The following is a 21216-nucleotide window of genomic DNA, read 5'->3' as shown; positions in this document are numbered from 1 at the left end:
GAATATTTTGGCAAAACTTCTACCCCTGAGGATGCGTAAATCACATAAGAAACATCTCTTTAGTAAAACAAGCCAATAGACCAGGGCAGATGGGACAATTGTGGGACAATATTCTCTTTCTCTATTCCAGGTGAATACTGGGTTGATCCAAACCAAGGAAGCTCAGAGGATGCTATCAAAGTACATTGTAATATGGAGACTGGAGAGACCTGCATCTCGGCTAACCCCGCCAGCATACCTAAGAAAGTATGGTGGAGTACCTCAAGGAATAAGCCTGTGTGGTTTGGAGCTGATATCAATAGAGGAACAAAAGTACGACAATTTTTCACATTTTAACATAACATTTTAGTCATTTAGCAGACGCTCTTATCCAGAGCGACTTACAGGAGCAATTAGGGTTAAGTGCCTTGCTCAAGGGCACATCAACAGATTTTCACCTAGTCGGCTCGGGGATTAGAACCAGCGACCTTTCAGTTACTGGCACAACGCTCTTAACCACTAAGCTACCTAATACTTTTTCACTGTGATTACCGTTGGAATTAGAAAGGAAACTACTCTGGGACCCATTGGATCACTGGGCATTCAAAATGTTCCCCTTCAGTGGTTCAATTTCGGAAGTCTGTGGGAATTCTGCTTCCATGCATTCCACCATAATTATGGGATAAAAGTATTTGATATGGTAGTGGGGTATTGCTGAGGAAAAATACTTTCTTTGTAAAGCAAGTCTGAAGACTAAATCTAGCAATATACACACATTTGACAATCACAGATAATATGTGCTATGTAAATGTGACACGTATATAAATAACTACGACATTACTGATAACTGCTGATAACATCATATTGAAATGTATCTGAAAAGTGAGCTCATCATTTGCCACCAATTTTTCAACTGTTGTTTGTTTTCTCTTTTTGTGTTTTTGCAGTTCACCTATGGTAACAAAGATCAGCCTGCCAACTCGGTCACCATCCAGATGACATTCATCCGTCTGCTCTCCAAAGAGGCTTCTCAGACCATCACCTACCACTGCAAGAACACAGTGGGCTACAAGGATGAGGCGACTGGGAACCTAAAGAAAGCAGTCATCCTCAAGGGGTCGAATGACCTGGAGCTCAAGGCAGAGGGAAACAACCGCTTCAGATACACCGTGGTGGAGGACAGTTGTGGAGTGAGTATTTTCAATAGACGTTTTGTGGCCGTTTAAGTTTGGTTCCTGAAACATTTCAATCTTCCCTTAAAAAAAAAAGACATTTGCAGTTTCACATGTGAAATTGCATTTCCACATGTGAAATAGCTGTTTTCACATGTTGAGCTTAATTTTCGCACGTGAAACCATATTTTCACATGTATTAAAATTGGAGTTCACATGTTAACACGACCTTTTCACATGTGAAGAGAATAACATGCTTTCACCTCACATGTGAATTTCAGTTTCGCGTGAAACTGTTGCAGTAGCAATGTTTCCACTGGTGGAATTAGAGTGACCACATCTATAAAGCCAAAATGCGGGCCAAGGGAATGATTTTGCAAAGTAAATGTAAACAACCACTGTTTAGCCTAAAAACATGGTTAAAACTATAATTTTGATATGATGGATGGTCAGTCCTTGCATCCATAGCATTGTCACGAACGTCGGGAAGAGAGGAGGACCAAGGCGCAGCGTTGCAGACGAACATACTCTTTATTTATGATACACGATCAAAAACAACAAAACGATAACGTGACAGTCAATGGTCAAACACAAACCAACACGAACAAGATCCCACAACCACTGTGGGCAAACAGCCTGTTTAAATGTGGTTCCCAATCAGAGACAACCAGCCACAGCTGACACTCGTTGCCTCTGATTGAGAACCACACTGGCCAACATAGAAATGAAATACATAGATCTACACACCCTGGCTCAACATAACAGTGTCCCCAGAGCCAGGGCGTGACAGTACCCCCCCCTAAAGGCACGGACTCCGACCGCGCCAACTAAATACCACAGGGGAGGGACCGGGTGGGCACTCCGCCTTGGCGGCGGATCCGGCTCCGGGCCTGATCGCCACTCCCTCTCCAACCCCCCAAAGTACCCCTGGTCCGGTCTGGCCCCGCTGGCCGGAGCTGGACAGCACACTGATGGAGCGGATTGCTCTAGCTCCGGCGTAACGCATCTGACCGGTGCCGGACCAGGCACCAGTGGAACAGGCACGGGCCGTGCCGGACTGATGACGCCCACCACTGGCTTGGTGTGGAGAACAGGCACGGGCCGTGCTGGACTGACGACGCACACCACTGGCTTGGTGTGAGGAGCAGGAGCGGGCCGAACCGGGCTGACGATGCGCACCCCTGGCTTGGTGCGTGGAGCAGGAACGGGCTGGACCGGGCTGACGACTCGCACCCCTGGCTTGGTGCGAGTGGCAGGAACAGGCCGAACCGGGCTGGCGACGCGCACCATCGGCTTGGTGCGGGGAGCAGGAACAGGCCGGACCGGGCTGACGATACGCACCCCTGGCTTGGTGCGTGGAGCAGGAACAGGCTGGACCGGGCTGGAGACTCGCACCATTGGCCTGGTGCGGGGAGCAGGAACAGGCCGGACCGTACTGGGGACACACACCACTGGCCCTACGCAGGGATCTGGAATGGGCCGGACCGGACTGGTAACACACCCCGGTACCTCTCGCCGTGCCTCTACACCTTCCATCCCCTCTTCGACCAGTGGCCCCCGTAACCTGGCGGCCTCCTCTGCCAACCCGCTGGGCCGCTCTGTCGCGGTCTCCTGCTGGCCCGTCGTCCACGGCGTTAGCCCCCCCCTAAAAATTTTCTGGCCGTCTCTCCTACCCGTGGACCAGGTCTCCATGTCCCTCGCCAGACTTTCGCCCTTCTGCTTCCAAGTCCGGCCCTTTTCTTCCTCACCCGGCTTGACCCAGTCGAGGAGGCGAAGGAGATCTGCTAGAGATCTCCCTGGCGATGGCTCCTGGACACGCTGCTTGGTCCAGTCTTGGTGGGATCTTCTGTCACGAACGTCGGGAAGAGATGAGGACCAAGGCGCAGCGTTGCAGACGAACATACTCTTTATTTATGATACACGATCAAAAACAACAAAACGATAACGTGACAGTCAATGGTCAAACACAAACCAACACGAACAAGATCCCACAACCACTGTGGGCAAACAGCCTGTTTAAATGTGGTTCCCAATCAGAGACAACCAGCCACAGCTGACACTCGTTGCCTCTGATTGAGAACCACACTGGCCAACATAGAAATGAAATACATAGATCTACACACCCTGGCTCAACATAACAGTGTCCCCAGAGCCAGGGCGTGACAAGCATAGTCTATGGATTTCAGAGTGGTTGCATTTCTCCAGCTCCATCCCTTTTACTGAAACTGGCGGGGAGTAATAGTGTAATAGAGTTTGTGTTATTATATGGTGCAATCCTGAGTGAGTCACTTTTGTGCCATTAATATCAAGCAAAACGTCTGAAGTCGAGATTTTATTTTTTTGTATTTCAAACAAAAATAATGATATTGAAAGCAAAACATATACCCAAAAGTATTGATAGCGAAACAAAATATTGCAAATAAATAATTTCGAACTGAGATTTTTTTGTGTGTTATGGATGCAATAAAAAATAAAATGATAACACGATTAAATAAAATGCCTCCCTCTGTCCTGCAATTGTCCCCATCTTTGGTTATGTTACCGTGGCCTTTGCTTTCGCTGCCTTTTTTTCAGTTGCAAGTTTTGGCACATTCATTCCAGCAACATATCACCCTGCATCCCACTGCTGGTTTGTCCCTGAAGCTAAGCAGGGTCAGTTCTGGTCGGTCCCTGGATGGGCGACCAGATGTACCTGGAAGTGGTGAAAAAGAAAAGTGTGGAGAAAAAAAATATGCGGGGGGTTTCCACATGAGGGAAAATACATGTAAAAAAACATGCATGTGAAACTTCACACGTCCAAAAACCACGTGATTTGTTCATGTTTTTTTGGTAAGGGTGGGTTCTCACTGGAAACAGTGGCTTCCTGAGATCTTAATTTAACCTTTGTCATTTCTTTCTCTTTAAAGCAATCCAATGGTAACTGGGGCAAGACAGTGTTTGAGTACAGGACACAGAAAACAGCCAGACTTCCCATCATGGATATGGCCCCTGTGGACATTGGTGGTTCCAATCAGGAGTTTGGTATCAATATTGGGCCGGTTTGCTTCCTATAAATTCCAACAACAACAGGGACGTATTGAAGAGAATCCAGAGACTCTTGAACTGACAGCTGACGCGATCAGCCTTGTACATACAAGTACTGGTGGACTATTCTCGCCCCGTAGCAAGATATTTATTGTGCCTTTCCAACCATTACCCATCATAGTCGATATGTTTTCGCCCTATGTACGTTAGATGAATGTTTGGGAGAAATAAAGAGCGAGCAAGCAACATTTAGAAACTTTGCTTGCACTTGAGAAATATAGTATGAGCATGTTTCATCTGTAATTACATTTAGTTTATGCCAAGGTAAAAAGATCCAATGTATTGATACAATATTAGATTTTATGGAACAAAGATAAAAAGCTGCCAAAGGTCCTTGATAAATATGAATGCTTAAAAAAAGAGTCATTAACTGCTGTTTGTAAGATGAGAGCAACATTCTGCAAGAATATACCTACAACGGTTTATTCCAAAGTGTTTTCAATGTCAAATGAACGTTTACGGTGCTATTGAGGAAATTAATTCAGATAAATGCTTTCATTGCCATACATTGCTGTTTTTTCTTTCCAGAACTTAAAGACAGTTTAATACAACTGATGTCTGTATCCAAGTTATCAACTCTGTACTGACTCCATTGAATACAAATGAAAGATCGAACCAGACTGTCGATTTCTCCGTGTCAGCTACCTCGTCGCCACAAACTGGGATGCCACAGGTTTGGTGCTGTCTTTTCACAGGTTTGGTGCTGTCTGTAAGTGGTGATCATGTGCTTCTCTCCCAACTACGGTACAGGGCAGGGTTTGCGGCTACCAATAAAAATGGAGAGGTAGAATCAGTGTCTCGTGAAAAGTGTGTGGTGATTGTGAAAGAAGAATTTCCTTTTTTTAATTAATTAGTGTTGTTTTTCATTCGTGATAATTTCAACACTTTGAATGTGTTATATTTTAAATTCATGATAATTTTAACACTACAAGTGTGTAATGTTTTTTCTGCATGTTGCCCTTTAAGTCACTTTCTCTTAGTTATATTTTATAGCAGCTTTTGAGACATTGAATAAGATGACCTTGAAAGCCTATTTGCTTCATGTATTTTTGCTGTGCAACAAATTAAACAAAATGCTTGTCTATTCCCAAAGCTCTTTTTTGTCATATTAATTAGCTAAGGTCCTACTTTTTAGGTAAAGCTGTGCCTTACTGCATTTACTAAGTTTGTTTGTTTGCACAGAGATAAATTAAATATTGCCAAAGGCAGATTACATGTGGATTGAACATTTATTTAGCTTTGTAATTATAAATGTATTATGTTCCATTGTCTTGTTGCTTTATGTCTCTTTTTAGTTACGTTTTTCCTAAATCAACTTTCTGATTTCTTTGTTTGAGGTAACTTACCATAATGATAGTATTTATTAAATATTTCAAAACTGTAAATATTCTGGAGGCTGATAGGTCCGTCTCCGAGGCAGATCAATAAGATAATCTATCCTGGAATCAAGTCAGTTTCATCCACTGAAATAAATATTGAAATGTTTTTGTTCTGCTTGTTTTCATTTAAAAGTTTATTTGTTTATAAGTCACTCTTAGTATTCATGAGTACAGTGCATTCGGAAAGTATTCAGACCCCTTGACTTTATCTACATTTTGTTACGTTACAGCCTTATTCTAAAATGGATAAAATAGATTTTTTCCCTCATCAATCTACACACAATACTCCATAATGACGAAGCAAAAGCAGGTTTTTAGAATTTTATGCACATTTATTAAAGTCTCTCGGTCCCAGCTTTGATGCACCTGTACTGACCTCGCCTTCTGGAGGATAGCGGGGTGAACAGGCCATGGCTCGTGTGGCTGAGGTCCTTGATGATCCTCTTGGCCTTCCTGTAACACCGGGTGCTGTAGATGTCCTGAAGGGCAAGCAGTATGCTCCCGGTGATGCGATGAGGTGACCGCACCACCCTCTGGAGAGCCCTGCGGTTGCGGATGGTGCAGTTGCCGTACCAGGCGGTGATACAGCCCAACAGGATGCTCTCAATGGTACATCTGTAAAAGTTTGTGAGGGTCTTAGGGGCCAAGCCACATTTATTCAGCCTCCTGAGGTTGAAGAGATGCTGTTGTGCCTTCTTCACCACACTGTCTGTGTCGTTGGACCATTTCAGATTGTCAGTGATGTGTACGCTGAGGAACTTGAAGCTTTTCACCTTCTCCACTGCGGCCCCGTCGAAGTGGATGGGGGCGTGCTCCCTCTGCTGTCTCCTGAAGTTCACGATCAGCTCCTTTGTTTTGTTGACGTTGAGGGAGAGGTTATTAAAGGAAGATAGTTCGTACATGATAGTAATTGATTTGTTATTTTATTAATGTTTTATTTATTAGGATCCCCATTAGCCGACGCCAATGACGACAGCTAGTCTTACTGGGGTCCGACACAACGAAAAAAACATTACAGACAAAAGAGTTTACAATTTACATACATTTAAAAACATTAACATGTAGTGTGTGTGTGCATCTATCAGTTACACATACATGTCAGTACATACTCACAACAAGTAGGTCACATGGGGAGAGGCGTTGTGCCGTGAGGTGTTGCTTTATTTGTTTTTTGAAATCAGGTTTGCTGTTCACTTGCGCTATATAAGATGGAAGGGAGTTCCATGCACCCATACTGTACGTTTCCTTGAATATGTTCTGGACCTGGGGACTGTGAAAAGACCCCTGGTGGCATGTCTGGTGGGGTAAGTGTGTGTGTCAGTGCAGTGTGTATGTTGACTATGCAAACTATTTGGAATTTTCAACAAATTAATGTTTCTTATAAAAACAAGATGTGATGCAGTCAGTCTTTCCTCAACTCTTAGCCAAGAGAGACTGGCATGCATTGTATTAATATTAGCCCTCTGATTACAATGAAGAGCAAGATGTGCCACTCTGTTCTGGACCAGCTGCACCTTAACTAGGTATTTCTTTGCAGTACTTGACCATATGACTGCTCCCACAAAAAAACTGAAATATCAAATTTACATAAGTATTCAGACCCTTTACTCAGTACTTTGTTGAAGCACCTTTGGCAGCGATTACAGCCTTGAATCTTCTTGGGTATGACGGTACAAGCTTGGCACACCTGTATTTGGTGAGTTTCTCAGATTCTCTGCAAATCCTCTCAAGCTCTGTCAGATTGGATGGGGAGCGTCGCTGCACCGCTATTTTCAGGTCTCTCTAGATATGTTAGATCGGGTTCAAGTCCAGGCTCTGGCTGAGCCACTCAAGGACATTCAGAGACTTCTCCCGAAGCCACTCCTGCGTTGTCTTGGCTGTGTGCTTAGGGTCATTGTTCTGTTGGAAGGTGAACCTTCACCCCAGTCTGAGGTCCTGAGTACTCTGGAGCAGGTTTTCATCAAGGATCTCTCTGTACCTTGCTCCGTTCATCTTTCCCTCGATCCTGACTAGTCCCCCAGTCCCTGCCGCTGAAAAACATCCCCACAGCATGATGCTGCCACCACCATTCTTCACTGTAGGGATGGTGCCAGGTTTCTTCCAGATGTGACATTTGGCATTCAGGCCAAAGAGTTCAATCTTGGTTTCATCAGACCAGAGAATCTTGTTTCTCATGGTCTGAGAGTCCTTTATGTGCCTTTTGGCAAACTACAAGTGGGCTGTCACGTGCCTTTTACTGAGGAGTGGCTTCTGTCTGGCCACCCTACCATAAAGGCCTGATTGGTGAGTGCTGCAGAGATGGTTGTCCTTCTGGAAGGTTCTCCCATCTCCACAGAGGAATTCTGGAGCTCTGTCAGAGCGACAATTGGGTTCTTGGTGACCTACCTGACCAAGGCCCTTCTCCCCCGATTGCTTAGTTTGGCCGGGCGGCCAGCTCCAGTAAGAGTCTTGGTGGTTCCAAACTTCTTCCATTTAAGAATGATGGAGGCCACTGTGTTCTTGGGGACCATCAATGCTGCAGACATTTTTTGGTACCCTTCCCCAGATCAGTGCCTTGACACAATCCTGTCTTGGAGCTCTACGGACAATTTCTTCGACCTCATGGCTTGGTTTTTGCTCTGACATGCACTGTCAACTGTGGGACCTTACATAGACATGTGTGTGCCTTTCCAAATAATGTCCAATCAATTGAATTTACCACAGGTGGACTCCAATCAAGTTGTAGAATTATCTCAAGGATGATCAATGGAAACAGGATGCACCTGAGCTCAATTTCGAGTCTCATAGCAAAGGGTCTGAATACTTATATCAATAAGGTATTTCTGTTTTTTATTTTTAATACATTTGCAAACATTTCTAAAAACCTGTTTTTTCGCTTTGTCATTATGGGGTATTATGTGTAGACTGATGAGGACACATTTTAATTTAATCCATTTTAGAATAAGGCTGTAACGTAACAAAATGTGGAAAAAGGGAAGAGGTCTGAATACTTTCCGAATGCACTGTATGTATACAAGCGACTCAAAAACTGTCTTACTTACTGTCATTGTGATGCCACCAAGCAAGATAAATATTGACTGAGATGCAAAAAACAACAACAATAGGCTTGTTTCTTCTTGATGCCTATCAAAGCCTATCCATCAGTAGAGCTCCATTGTTGAATATCCCCAGTACATATTCAGAATGCCCAACATGGTAACACTTTACATTAATTTGCACTTTTCTTATACCTGTGTAGTAATGCTGTAATTACACTAGTAACAATTTAATATGTTGTTACATATCACTTTAGTAATAGCATTACAATATTACTATGTAACAAACTGAATGTAAAGTGTTACCCAACACACATGATTCCCAAGACATTCACATATAAAATATATACATTTTAAAATGCATAACATTTAAAAATTCATAAAATATATATTTTTAATCATTATATGGCCAACACATACTTCTTTATTTATTGAGTGTCGATAATTGATGTCGTAATGTTTTCTTTAATAACTGTAACAGCAAAGTCATATTGCATACAAAGTAAAATAACAAGTATATAGTACTGTATATGGACAGAGGTTTTCAAAAGTGCTTTCTGGTGCAAGAGGATACTGATATATATCATAAGAAAGTAAATAATGTCAATACATACCGATATGTAAAATGCACCTGTTAAAATGTTTAACAAGAAAATAAAGCTATTAAATCCGATGTCAGGACAAAACAATCCGAATAAATGAATTACAGTTAACTAAAAATACATATGAGTAAAAAGAACATAGAAGATATGTCAAATTAAGGGCAAGCTGAGAGTTTGGTATATGAGTGTTAATACAAGACCGACTACATTTACGTGTCTTGTGAGTTGATGATAAGCAAGTCATGTCTGACAAACAAATAAGAATGTGATAACAACGCTGTTCTATGTGGTGTATATTCAATAAAACTGATTCTACACATAAGAAAATTCTGCCACAGAGTGTACCATTGGACATACTATTTACATCCATCATTGCCTGTATAAGCAAGAGGTCTCAAAACTACTCCTTCCCATGTGAGTTCTTACAAAAATAGTGCTTTCTATATCAGATTTGAATATACCTTTCATTATTCTAAAACCAAATTAAAATGCAAATACATATAAACCTTAAGATGAGAAGAACATTGACATCTTGAATTTTAGACCCAATTTTGGCACTTTTAATACAAATGATTTAACAGTATGTAACAGCAACATGTCTACTTGGCATCAGCAGCGACTGTCTAGTGGGCCAAGAGAAAAGACAGTGCCCTCTAGGGTTAGTCCCATTTTGAACCCCTCCTGTAAAACAAGGGGGAGAATGGTTGTTAGAAAGAATCTATCCCATGTCAACCTGCTCTAAAGGAGGAAAGATAACAAACGAAGGTAGTCGATATAATCAATAACACAGTTTCTTAATGTCAGCAAAGTTGAGAGACAAGTTGGTGAGCTGTAACCAAGACTCTGTAAATTAGAGTCATTCTGGCCCCAAGTTTTTATTCTTGTTTGGTCCAAAATAGCATGCATCCAAGTCTACAAAAGAATGGTTAGGGGATATGAAATCTAGAATGCCCAAGTCCTTCTCAGAGGCAGTCTGAGAAATGACAAGTTCTGAGGAAGATTTGGTCCAAATCCCTCTAAATAAGTGTAGAAACATAATGTCTAAACCACAAAGTACACAATAATCTGTCTGACCTATGGATGTAGAGAATAATAACTACAGGACTTTGAATAAATCGGACCCTATGTGACCCTAGATTGTTCCAGAGACAACAAGTAACACAAATATGATGAAGCGTTTTGACAAGCAATAACACATTTGCCACACATTTTCAGTTACAAAAGAATGGACAAAGATAATACTAGTTGCAGCCAAGTACACCCAACACAGTATTAGATCAGATTTGTTATTTATTCATGTAATTTTATTTTGTTGTTGACGCGAAAGATAAAATAAAAGAGACTGACTGACTGAGAAAAGTAAAGCTTCCATAGCCAAACACTTTTAACTCATATGCATCCTCTTGATACAAGCTAAAACAAGGTTAATGTTTTTAAGAAATCACATTGTTTATAGGCGAATGTACTTCAACTCCATACAATAGATGTGTACAGCATTATGAAAGTGAGACGTTTCAAAAAGCCTGCTGGGTGTACTTTACTGATGGACTGTATGCAGAGTATACAACAGAGTCAAACTGAATACATGCAAATTCATTCACGATGTCAAGGTCACAGTCACATTACCGGCAGCCACAAGAAGGGTTCTTATGGGTCAAAATAGTGTAAAGGTACAAACCATCTCTGACGCTGCAGCAAAAGGGGAAAAAATATATGGAAACAGATAGTTAAGACAGAAAAAGGCAGGAAGGAGATGAAAGAAGAGATGCTTAGCAGCATGCTAGCAAACCATTGCCTCCTACTGGAACTACTGCAGCATTCCATCAAATTCCCAAACTGCTATTCATGCACAGACAGAGGGGTTATGTAAAGGTTTGGACGCTAGGTTCCCAAAGTTCAATTGCAATTAAAATAAAGAGTTTGAAATATAAAAACAACCCCCACGCTTCAGTTTTACAGTTAAATTCCTCTGCCGACTCAGTCAGCATGGGCATTTATGTAAAAGACTGACATTGTATTTGTAATTACAGATAAGCTGTGCTCCAATTATGATAATGACAGTTATTAACAAAAGTATCTATTCATGCGGAGCAACAGAATGTGTACAAAAAGCCCAACATGCATATTCAATAAAGGGAACATAATATATTATTATTACTCATGCATCCATAACATAACAACTAACAGTTGTTGTTTTGCATCGATGATGTGACAACAATTATTGTTTTGCATCTGTAATCAATCAGTGACAACTAATACTTTGTAACAATAGCTTTGAAATAGCTAAAATATAGAATATAATGATATTCCATTCAAGCCCTAAAATCCCATGGCTCATTTGACAAAATACTTACAGTATATCTCATAAGGAATAGAGAAGTGAATGTGGATTACAAGTCAGCCCAAAGTGGGCGGATGACACTAGTACCTACTTCACAGTAGGGTGAACTTTCATGTGCCTTAATTACAAACTTGTATGGGATCTGTAAATATGAATACAAATGTTACATTATGAGCCTAGTTTAGCCAACGAGAACGCGCTGAGCTTTATAGGGAGAAACACAGGATCCTTCCTGGCTAGCCATGACTGGCTGAGATAATGGAGGGGTTGACCATGCTGACAGTTGGCTATGCGTTTACATGTGAATTCTTAAAGACATTGGTGGGTCTATGGCTTAAGAGGGATGCTGAATGGGCGTAAACAAATAAGAGCACTAGACTCAACAAAATCTTTTAAGGGGATTTTTCTCCTACTTGTCTCCTAACAAGTTTATCAATTTGAGAGGGTAGGGGCCCCCCTACTAGGGTGGAGGTCTACTCTCCAACACTTTATAATAGCTTGATCATTCACAGACATGCAGTCACCTGTATCTCGTCCAGTTTGGACTGGATATCTGGGGGGAAGTCAGCTTGCCCACAGGTGAACGGATCAAAAGGTGCTGCACCAAAAAGGTCTTTACCTGTGAGGGAGAGACAAGATACTATATGAGATGCCACAACGTAGGAGTGTTTAAATGGGCTTACATTGGTAACATAAATGGGCTTACATTGGTAACACTTATTTATTAAGTAGGCATTGTTCATGTTATTATAGTGTAACCAAAACGCTTTCTCCCTAATGACCACGACCGGTGTTTTATCCCTTATTCTGTGTGTGGTTGAATTATAACTTTAATCTCACTGTTATCCTTGAACTGTAAAGTAACCAGAGCAGTGCACTCACTTATGCCTGGAGGAGATGTTGTAGGGGGTGGCGGGTGTGTGCCGTTGCTTGCGGGTATTGGTACCAGGGGTGTGACAGCAGAGAAGGGAACCATGTCAAAAACATCTGTGGACATCTGGGGTTTCAAGGAGATGCTGCCAGCCTGTGAGTGTAGAGGGTATTGGTTCGGTCCAATTATTCCCTTATGCCATGAGCATTAGTGAGCTACAGTGAGCTCCAAAAGTATTGGGACAGTGACAAATGTTTTGTTGTTCTGGCTCTGTACTCCAGCACCTTGGATTTGAAAATATACAATGACTATGAGGTTAAAGTGCAGACTGTCAGCTTTAATTTGAGGGTATTTTCATTCATATCGCAGAACTATCATACCCCCAAGACATGCTAACCTCTCACCGTTACAATAACAGGGGAAGTTAGCATTTTTGGGGGGTAAGATATTTGTGCGTCAGTAACTTTCTCACTTATCATTATTCACGATTCATTCAGGATTATCCGTAATCATGGTAACATCCACATTAATGTACAAGCGTTTAGAAACATATTCTATTCTTATTTACAATAAAAGTGACTCCAAAATGACACAATACATTATTTATCATTCATTTCTATTGGGCACAAAATAATCTGAAACACAACCAAAACAAACAGCAAATGCATCCAACAAATGTGTGGAGTCACAAGCTTGATGTTGTCATTGTGTGCTATAAATATGGGACCAAATACTTAACTTTTTATTACTTTAATACACATAAGTGAATTTGTACTAATACTTTTAGTCCCCTTGAATGGGGAGATTATGTACAAAATGTCCTGTCATTTCTAAACGGTTCAATGTGCAACCAGAGGAAAAAAAAAACTTGAGACCTTATAAGCAAAAACTAAAGCAGGAAGCACCAGTGACTCGGTTAATAAAAAAGTGGTCAGATGACGCAGATGCTAAGCTACAGGGCTGTTTTGCTAGCACAGACTGGAACATGTTCCGGGATTCTTCAGATAGCATTGAGGAGTACACCACATCAGTCACTGGCTTCATCAATAAGTGCATCGATGACGTCGTCCCCACAGTGACCGTACGTACATACCCCAACCAGAAGCCATGGATTACAGGAAACATCCGCACTGAGATAAAGGGTAGAGCTGCCGCTTTCAAGGAGCGGCAGCTCTACCCCGCTATGCCCTCCGACGAACCATCAAACAGGCAAAGAGTCAATACAGGACTAAGATTGAATCGTACTACACCGGCTCTGACACTCGTCGGATGTGGCAGGGCTCGAAAACTATTACAGACTACAAAGGGAAGCACAGCCGTGAGCTGTCCAGTGACACAAGCCTACCAGACGAGCTAAACCACTTCTATGCTCGCTTCGAGGCAAGCAACACTGAAGCATGCATGAGAGCACCAGCTGTTCCGGATGACTATGTGATCACACTCTCCGTAGCCGATGTAAGACTTTTAAGCAGGTCAACATTCACAAGGCCGCAGGGCCAGACGGATTACCAGGACGTGTACTCCGAGCATGTGCTGACCAACTGGCAAGTTTCTTCACTGACATTTTCAACATGTCCCTGACTGAGTCTGTAATACCAACATGTTTCAAGCAGACCACCATAGTCCCTGTGCCCAAGAACACTAAGGTAACCTGCCTAAATGACTACTGACCCGTAGCACTGACGTCTGTAGCCATGAAGTGCTTTGAAAGGCTGGTCATGGCTCACATCAACACCATTATCCCAGAAACCCTAGACCCACTCCAATTTGCATACCGCCCCAACAGATCCACAGATGCAATCTCTATTGTACTCCACACTGCCCTTTCCCACCTGGACAAGAGGAACACCTACGTGAGAATGCTATTCATTGACTACAGCTCAGCGTTCAACACCTTAGTGCCCTCAAAGCTCATCACTAAGCTAAGGATCCTGGGACTAAACACCTCCCTCTGCAACTGGATCCTGGACTTCCTGACGGGCTGCCCCCAGGTGGTAAGGGTAGGTAACAACACATCTGCCACGCTGATCCTCAACAAGGGGGCCCATCAGGGGTGCGTGCTCAGTCCCCTCCTGTACTCCCTGTTCACCCATGACTGCATGGCCAGGCACGATTCCAACACCATCATTAAGTGTGCCGACGACACAACAGTGGTAGGCCTGATCACCGACAACGATGAGACAGTTTATAGGGAGGAGGTCAGAGACCTGGCCGTGTGGTGCCAGGATAACAACCTCTCCCTCAACGTGACCAAGACAAAGGAGATGATTGTGGACTAAAGGAAAAAAAAAGAGGACTGAGCACGCCCCCATTCTCATCGACGGGGCTGTAGTGGAACAGGTTGAGTGTCCACATCACCAACAATCTATCATGGTCCAAACACACCAAGACAGTGGTGAAGAGGGCACGACAAAGCCTATTCCCCCTCAGGAGACTGAAAAGATTTGGCATGGGTCCTCAGATCCTCAAAAAGTTATACAGCTGCATCATCGAGAGCATCCTGACTGGTTGCATCACCGCCTGGTATGGCAACTGCTTGGCCTCCGACCGCAAGGCACTACAGAGGGTAGTGCGTACGGCCCAGTACATCACTGGGGCCAAGCTTCCTGCCATCCAGGACCTCTATACCAGGTAGTGTCAGAGGAAGGCCTTCAAAATTGTCAAAGACTCCAGCCACCCTAGTCATAGACTGTTCTCTCTGCTACCGCACGGCAAGCGGTACCGGAACGCCAAGTCTAGGTCCAAAAGGCTTCTCAACAGCTTCTACCCCCAAGCCATAAGACTCCTGAACAGCTAATCATGGCTACCCAGACTATTTGCACTGCCCCCCCACCTCCACCCCATATTTTTACGCTGCTGCTACTCTGTTAATTATGCATAGTCACTTTAACTCTACCCTCATGTACATATTACCTCAACTACCTCAACTAGCCGGTGCCCCCCCACATTGACTCTGCACCGGTACCCCCCTGTATATAGCCTCCCTACTGTTATTTTATTTTACTTCTGCTCTTTTTTTCTCAACACTTTTTTGTTGTTGTTGTTTATTTTACTTTTTTTATTAACAAATAAATGCATTGTTGGTTAAGGGCTGTAAGTAAGCATTTCACGGTAATGTCTACACCTGTTGTATTCGGCGCATGTGGCAAATAAAATTTGATTTGATATGGATGAATATACCTTCAAATTAAAGCTGTAAGTCTACAGTTTAACATCATAGTCATTGTCTCATTTCAAATCCAAAGTGTTGGAGTACAGAGCCAAAACAACACAAAGTGTGTGACTGTCCCAATACTTGAGCCAAAACAACACAAAACGTGTGACTGTCCCAATACTTTTGGAGCTCATTGTATATTCTGAAGTCAGAGTTATGAAGATAGATTTCAAGTCAGACTGTAGTTCTAATATAACTAATTGAGATAAGACTTAGAAGTTGATGAAATATTGATGAGCATACTTTATGTATCTGCATTGTCTACTCTACAATATACACTGAGTGTACAAAACATTAGGAACACCTTCCTAATATTGAGTTGCACCCCCTTTTGCCCTCAGAATAGCCTCAAATCGTCAGGACATGGACTCTACAAGGTGTTGAAAGCATTCCACAGGGATGCTGGCCCATGTTGACTCCAATGCTTCCCACAGTTGTGGAACCCTGACCTGTTCACCGGACGTGCTACCTTGTCCCAGACCTGCTGTTTTCAACTGTCTCTCTCTACCGAACCTGCTATTTCAACCTCTAAATGCCCAGCTATGAAAAGCAAAGTTACATTTACTCCTGATGTACTGACCTGTTGCAACCTCTACTACCACTGTGATTATTATTTGACCCTGCTGGTCATCTATGAACATTTGAACATCTTGGGAGAGAAATCTGGCCTTAATGGCCATGTACTGTTATAATCTCCACCCGGCACAGCCAGAAGGGGACTGGCACCCCTCAGAGCCTGGTTCCTCTCTAGGTTTCTTCCTATGTTTCTGCCTTTTAGGGAGTTTTTCCTAGCCACCGTGCTTCTACATCTGCATTGCTTGCTGTTTGGGGTTTTAGGCTGGGTTTCTGTATAGCAATTTGTGACATCTGCTGATGTAAAAAGGGCTTTATAAATTGATTCATTGATTGATTGTGTCAAGTTGGCTGGATGTCCTTTGGGTGCTGGACCATTCTTGATACACATGGGAAACTGTTGAGGGTGTAAAGGCCAGCAGCGTTGCAGTTCTTGACACACTCAAACCAGTGTGCCTGGCACCTACTACCATACCCCGTTCAAAGGCATTTAAATATTTTGTCTTGCCCATTCACCCTCTGAATGGCACACATCCACAATCCATGTCTCATTATTGTCTCAAGGCTTAAAAATCCTTCTTTAACCTGTCTCTTCCCCTTCATCTACCGATTGAAGTGGATTTAACAAGTGACGTCAATCAGGGATCATAGATTTTACCTGGATTCACCTGGTCAGTCTATGTCATGAAAAGAGCAGGTGTTCCTAATGTGTTGTACACTCAGTGTATACGAGTTAAAATTAACTATTGTTAATAAGAAAAGAAGGAAAGAAAGAAAATCAAGAAATCAAGAAATCAAAAAATCTAAAAAGAAATTAAGAATTAAATAAAAGGCAGGAAGAGAAAGATAGTGGTACAGTACGCGAGGCCGGGGGATGCTGCATCCGTCGGCAGTCTTTGGAAGGAGAGCGGATTTAGCCGGAGGAGGGGTTAGTAGCCCTGCCGAGAGGTTGGACTCTGGTGAGCTCATAGGGGTGAGTGTGACCGAGGAGATCTCAAGACACGAGAAGGACGTCAGATTGTGACACCAGAAGAGCGAGGAGGGCCTTGAGAGCATGTAGGCCTCGTTAGTAGAGTTTATGTGCAGCAGCTGTGAAGACATTGCATGCAGAATAATTAGTGGAAGACTGAAAGTAGCTAGTTAGTTCACACAGAACATGACAGACATCTTATTTTGGGTATTATGAGCTACTTAGGAAAGTCTAGAGACCGGAAGGGATGTCCATGCAGTTCTTACTGGTGGCACAGGATCAATCATCAACTGCTCCTCCAGATCCGAAAGCTGCTTCTTTAGCTCTGAATTTTCAGTTTCCAGTTCTTGAATCTGCGAAAAAGAAGGATGCTTGTTTTGGAATTGATCCATAGCTACCTACCTTCAAAACAGAAAGTAGTGTATATCCAATCCCTATCCCCATAAGGAACAGTCTCTGCCATATCACACTGGTCCAACAGTTGAATCGTACTCTTTTCTGTAAGGTTCCTATCTGTTTCCGTGTCTCCACATCTTTTCCACCAGACTCGAGGAACTTCTTGTAGGCCAAGTCGAACGCCTGGCCAATAGTGAGTGTTATCTCCTCTGCCTGGAAGACAACGGTATCCTCCATGAGTTTTGTGCAAAACTCCTTATAAAATTGTATTTCGAACCGCATAGGAACAATTGTTCTGAACATAATTCTACATTTCCATCTATGATTCACCAGAAACAATTCTTAATTTTAGGTCATTATCTTTATCATTAACTAGGGATTGTTGCATCTACACAGATACCGTGGGACATGAACTCAAGACGTTAACTCTCAAAGTTCGTATTTCTTACACATTTTTCACTGTCAAACACGTAGCAGAGGTGTTTGTTTGACTCTGAGTCTTTACAAATGAAGGTGAATATCCTTTTATCCGTCTTGTCATCTGCACAGAAGGATATCCTATGCAACTGGCAGTTGTACTGGGCATCCTGAAAATAAAAAGAAACACAAATGCTTCGGTTTAAGACAACAATACCTCCTTAATAGCCCTTCACCTGAATGCTTCCATAATATGCATAAAAAAACTTTATTAAAAGTATCCATGCCATGTGGACTTACTTTTGTCTTGGGATCTAAGATCTTTACTCCATAAATGGAGATTTGCAATTCCACTTTCGGGGTCTTCTGTCCCTCTGACTTCTTGATATGCCTTTGAAACTACAGAGAGGGGAGAGTAGAAACATTAGAATTCACTTATCAAAGCTACAGTATGATGGTCATGGTACTCCAACTTGCCCTGGCTCATTCTGAAGTGTAGTCTATTATTGAAAGTGGTGAAAGTAATGATATCATCATGATATCATAAAATAATTATAACTAGCCCTATTTACTGAAAAAGGGTCTCCAAAGTAAATTAGAAAATGGCATTCTTCCAACACAGTGCAATACTGATTTGAATTAGGATTAACATAAATTGTGCGATCAGAGCTTTATTTCACACTCATTTTCTGAATACATGATTCTGATTGATCATTCCTGCTATAAAATGCTTTTCACTTATCCACAAAACCCTATAACCAAGTTAGACTGATTAGGGCCATATGACAAAAGCACTTTCATTTACATACAGTGAGGGAAAAAAGTGTGTGATCCCCTGCTGATTTTGTACGTTTGCCCACTGACAAAGACATGATCAGTCTATAATTTTAATGGTAGGTTTATTTGAACAGTGAGAGACAGAATAACAACAAAAAAATCCAGAAAAACGCATGTCAAAAATGTTATGAATTGATTTGTATTTTAATGAGGGAAATAAGTATTTGACCCCTCTGCAAAACATGATTTAGCACTTGGTGGCAAAATCCTTGTTGGCAATCACAGAGGTCAGACGTTTATTGTAGTTGGCCACCAGGTTTGCACACATCTCAGGAGGGATTTTGTTCCACTCCTCTTTGCAGATCTTCTATAAGTCATTAAGGTTTCGAGGCTGACGTTTGGCAACTCGAACCTTCAGCTCCCTCCACAGATTTTCTATGGGATTAAGGTCTGGAGACTGGCTAGGCCACTCCAGGACCTTAATGTGCTTCTTCTTGAGCCACTCCTTTGTTGCCTTGGCCGTGTGCTTTGGGTCATTGTCATGCTGGTATGCCCATCCATGACCCATTTTCAATGTGCTGGCTGAGGGAAGGAGGTTCTCACCCAAGATTTGACGGTACATGGCCCTGTCCATCGTCCCTTTGATGCAGTGAAGTTGTCCTGTCCCCTTAGCAGAAAAACACCCCCAAAGCATAATGTTTCCACCTCCATGTTTGACGGTGGAGATGGTGTTCTTGGGGTCATAGGCAGCATTCCTCCTCCTCCAAACACGGCGAGTTGAGTTGATGCCAAAGAGCTCGATTTTGGTCTCATCTGACCACAACACTTTCACCCAGTTCTCCTCTGAATCATTCAGATGTTCATTGGCAAACTTCAGACGGGCCTGTATATGTGCTTTCATGAGCAGGGGGACCTTGCGGGCGCTGCAGGATTTCAGTCCTTCACGGCGTAGTGTGTTACCAATTGCTTTCTTGGTGACTATGGTCCCAGCTGCCTTGAGATCATTGACAAGATCCCCCAGTGTAGTTCTGGGCTGATTCCTCACCGTTCTCATGATCATTGTTATTATTATTATTATCATTGCAACTCCACGAGGTGAGATCTTGCATGGAGCCCCAGGCCGAGGGAGATTGACAGTGCTTTTGTGTTTTTTCCATTTGCGAATAATCGTACCAACTGTTGTCACCTTCTCACCAAGATGCTTGGCGATGGTCTTGTAGCCCATTCCAGCCTTGTGTAGGTCTACAATCTTGTCCCTGACATCCTTGGAGAGCTCTTTGGTCTTGGCCATGGTGGAGAGTTTGGAATCTGATTGATTGATTGCTTCTGTGGACAGGTGTCTTTTATACAGGTAACAAACTGAGATTAGGAGCACTCCCTTTAAGAGTGTGCTCCTAATCTCAGCTCGTTACCTGTATAAAAGACACCTGGGAGCCAGAAATCTTTCTGATTGAGAGGGGGTCAAATACTTATTTCCCTCATTAAAATGCAAATCAATTTATAACATTTTTGACATGCGTTTTTCTGGATTTTTTTGTTGTTATTCTGTCTCTCACTGTTCAAATAAACCTACCATTAAAATTATAGACTGATCATTTCTTTGTCAGTGGGCAAACGTACAAAATCAGCAGGGGATCAAATACTTTTTTCCCTCACTGTATGGAGACAACAGAGCGAGAGAGAAAAAGAAGAAGAAAAAAATACTACAATCAGTGTGTTTCAAGTGTGGAGTTCAACATACCAAGAGGCTGAATCCCCAAAATAAGACTATATTCAATGATCTTACCTTGGTCTGACCTGAACTCCACACTTGAGATCCATTGGCAGTGGTGTTAAGGTAAGGTTCAGAAAATAAAGGGAGAAGCACACAAAGAAAGGAAATAATCAAAAGAGAGATGGGGCAGGGTGAATTGGAGTGTGCTGTACTGATTGGGTCTGGCTTTGACCAATGGTCAACAATATGGCCAATGATGACTCAACTATCATGACCCATTCACTGAACAGCAAAGTGTTCAATACCTTGAAGTAACAAAAGGGTGGATGGGTATGAAAACAAGTTTCCCCTTGAATGGCCTCACAATTGAAATTATTACAGAAGAAAACAGCATATTAGCTGACATGCTGATAGCAGAATGAGGCAGAGCAAAGGTGATCGGTGGCAGTAAAACTGGCTGAACTCTAGCTGAGGGAAACTCTATATTTCTAAAGATTACGAAAATGAGGTTAGCTATAAGTAGCGGTCTTTTTTAGTTGACTAGTAAGTCATTATGATCCATGCTATAGTAAATTCCTGGGTACAACACGCTACATGCTTCTTCTCTCACCCTCAGTCCTCAAAATGAAGGTATAACTTGGAAGATAGTTGCTATTAGTATACCTTGAATTCTGGCTAGAATGTACAGTATG

The 21216-nt window shown here is 42.4% G+C and overlaps 2 protein-coding genes across 9 annotated transcripts in view; one reads left to right on the top strand and one right to left on the bottom strand.

Annotated features, from left to right (window-relative positions):
* Positions 1 to 5720, top strand: part of LOC121554962 (collagen alpha-2(V) chain-like) — a 79181-nt gene extending 73461 nt beyond the window's left edge. Inside the window, exons 51-53 of the mRNA XM_041868699.1 lie at positions 131 to 312; positions 927 to 1169; positions 4058 to 5720. Coding sequence (XP_041724633.1) covers positions 131 to 312; positions 927 to 1169; positions 4058 to 4204 — 572 coding nt within the window. The 3' untranslated portion in view covers positions 4205 to 5720. The remainder of the gene's footprint in view (positions 1 to 130; positions 313 to 926; positions 1170 to 4057) is intronic.
* Positions 5721 to 9098: 3378 nt separating this feature from the next.
* LOC121554923 (PTB domain-containing engulfment adapter protein 1) overlaps positions 9099 to 21216 on the bottom strand; it is a 150349-nt gene continuing 138231 nt past the window's right edge. For 4 of the 8 annotated variants that reach the window (XM_041868651.2, XM_041868659.2, XM_041868669.2 and 1 more), the window contains 8 exons: positions 18334 to 18432; positions 18066 to 18203; positions 17713 to 17829; positions 17487 to 17573; positions 17112 to 17339; positions 12475 to 12616; positions 12117 to 12211; positions 9099 to 9932 (listed from right to left, as the gene is read on the bottom strand). In XM_041868651.2, the coding sequence (XP_041724585.1) occupies positions 9861 to 9932; positions 12117 to 12211; positions 12475 to 12616; positions 17112 to 17339; positions 17487 to 17573; positions 17713 to 17829; positions 18066 to 18203; positions 18334 to 18432 (978 nt within the window). In that variant the 3' untranslated portion in view covers positions 9099 to 9860. Of the gene's footprint in view, positions 10941 to 12116; positions 12212 to 12474; positions 12617 to 17111; positions 17340 to 17486; positions 17574 to 17712; positions 17830 to 18065; positions 18204 to 18333; positions 18433 to 21216 lie in introns of all 8 variants that reach the window. The other 4 variants (XM_041868643.2, XM_041868637.2, XM_041868685.2 and 1 more) reach the window with 4 other exon arrangements.

This window comes from Coregonus clupeaformis, chromosome 4, assembly GCF_020615455.1.
Source record: "Coregonus clupeaformis isolate EN_2021a chromosome 4, ASM2061545v1, whole genome shotgun sequence".
Lineage (NCBI taxonomy): Eukaryota > Metazoa > Chordata > Actinopteri > Salmoniformes > Salmonidae > Coregonus > Coregonus clupeaformis.
Note: the sequence above shows the minus strand (reverse complement) of the source record. Positions and strands in the feature narration are given on the sequence as shown.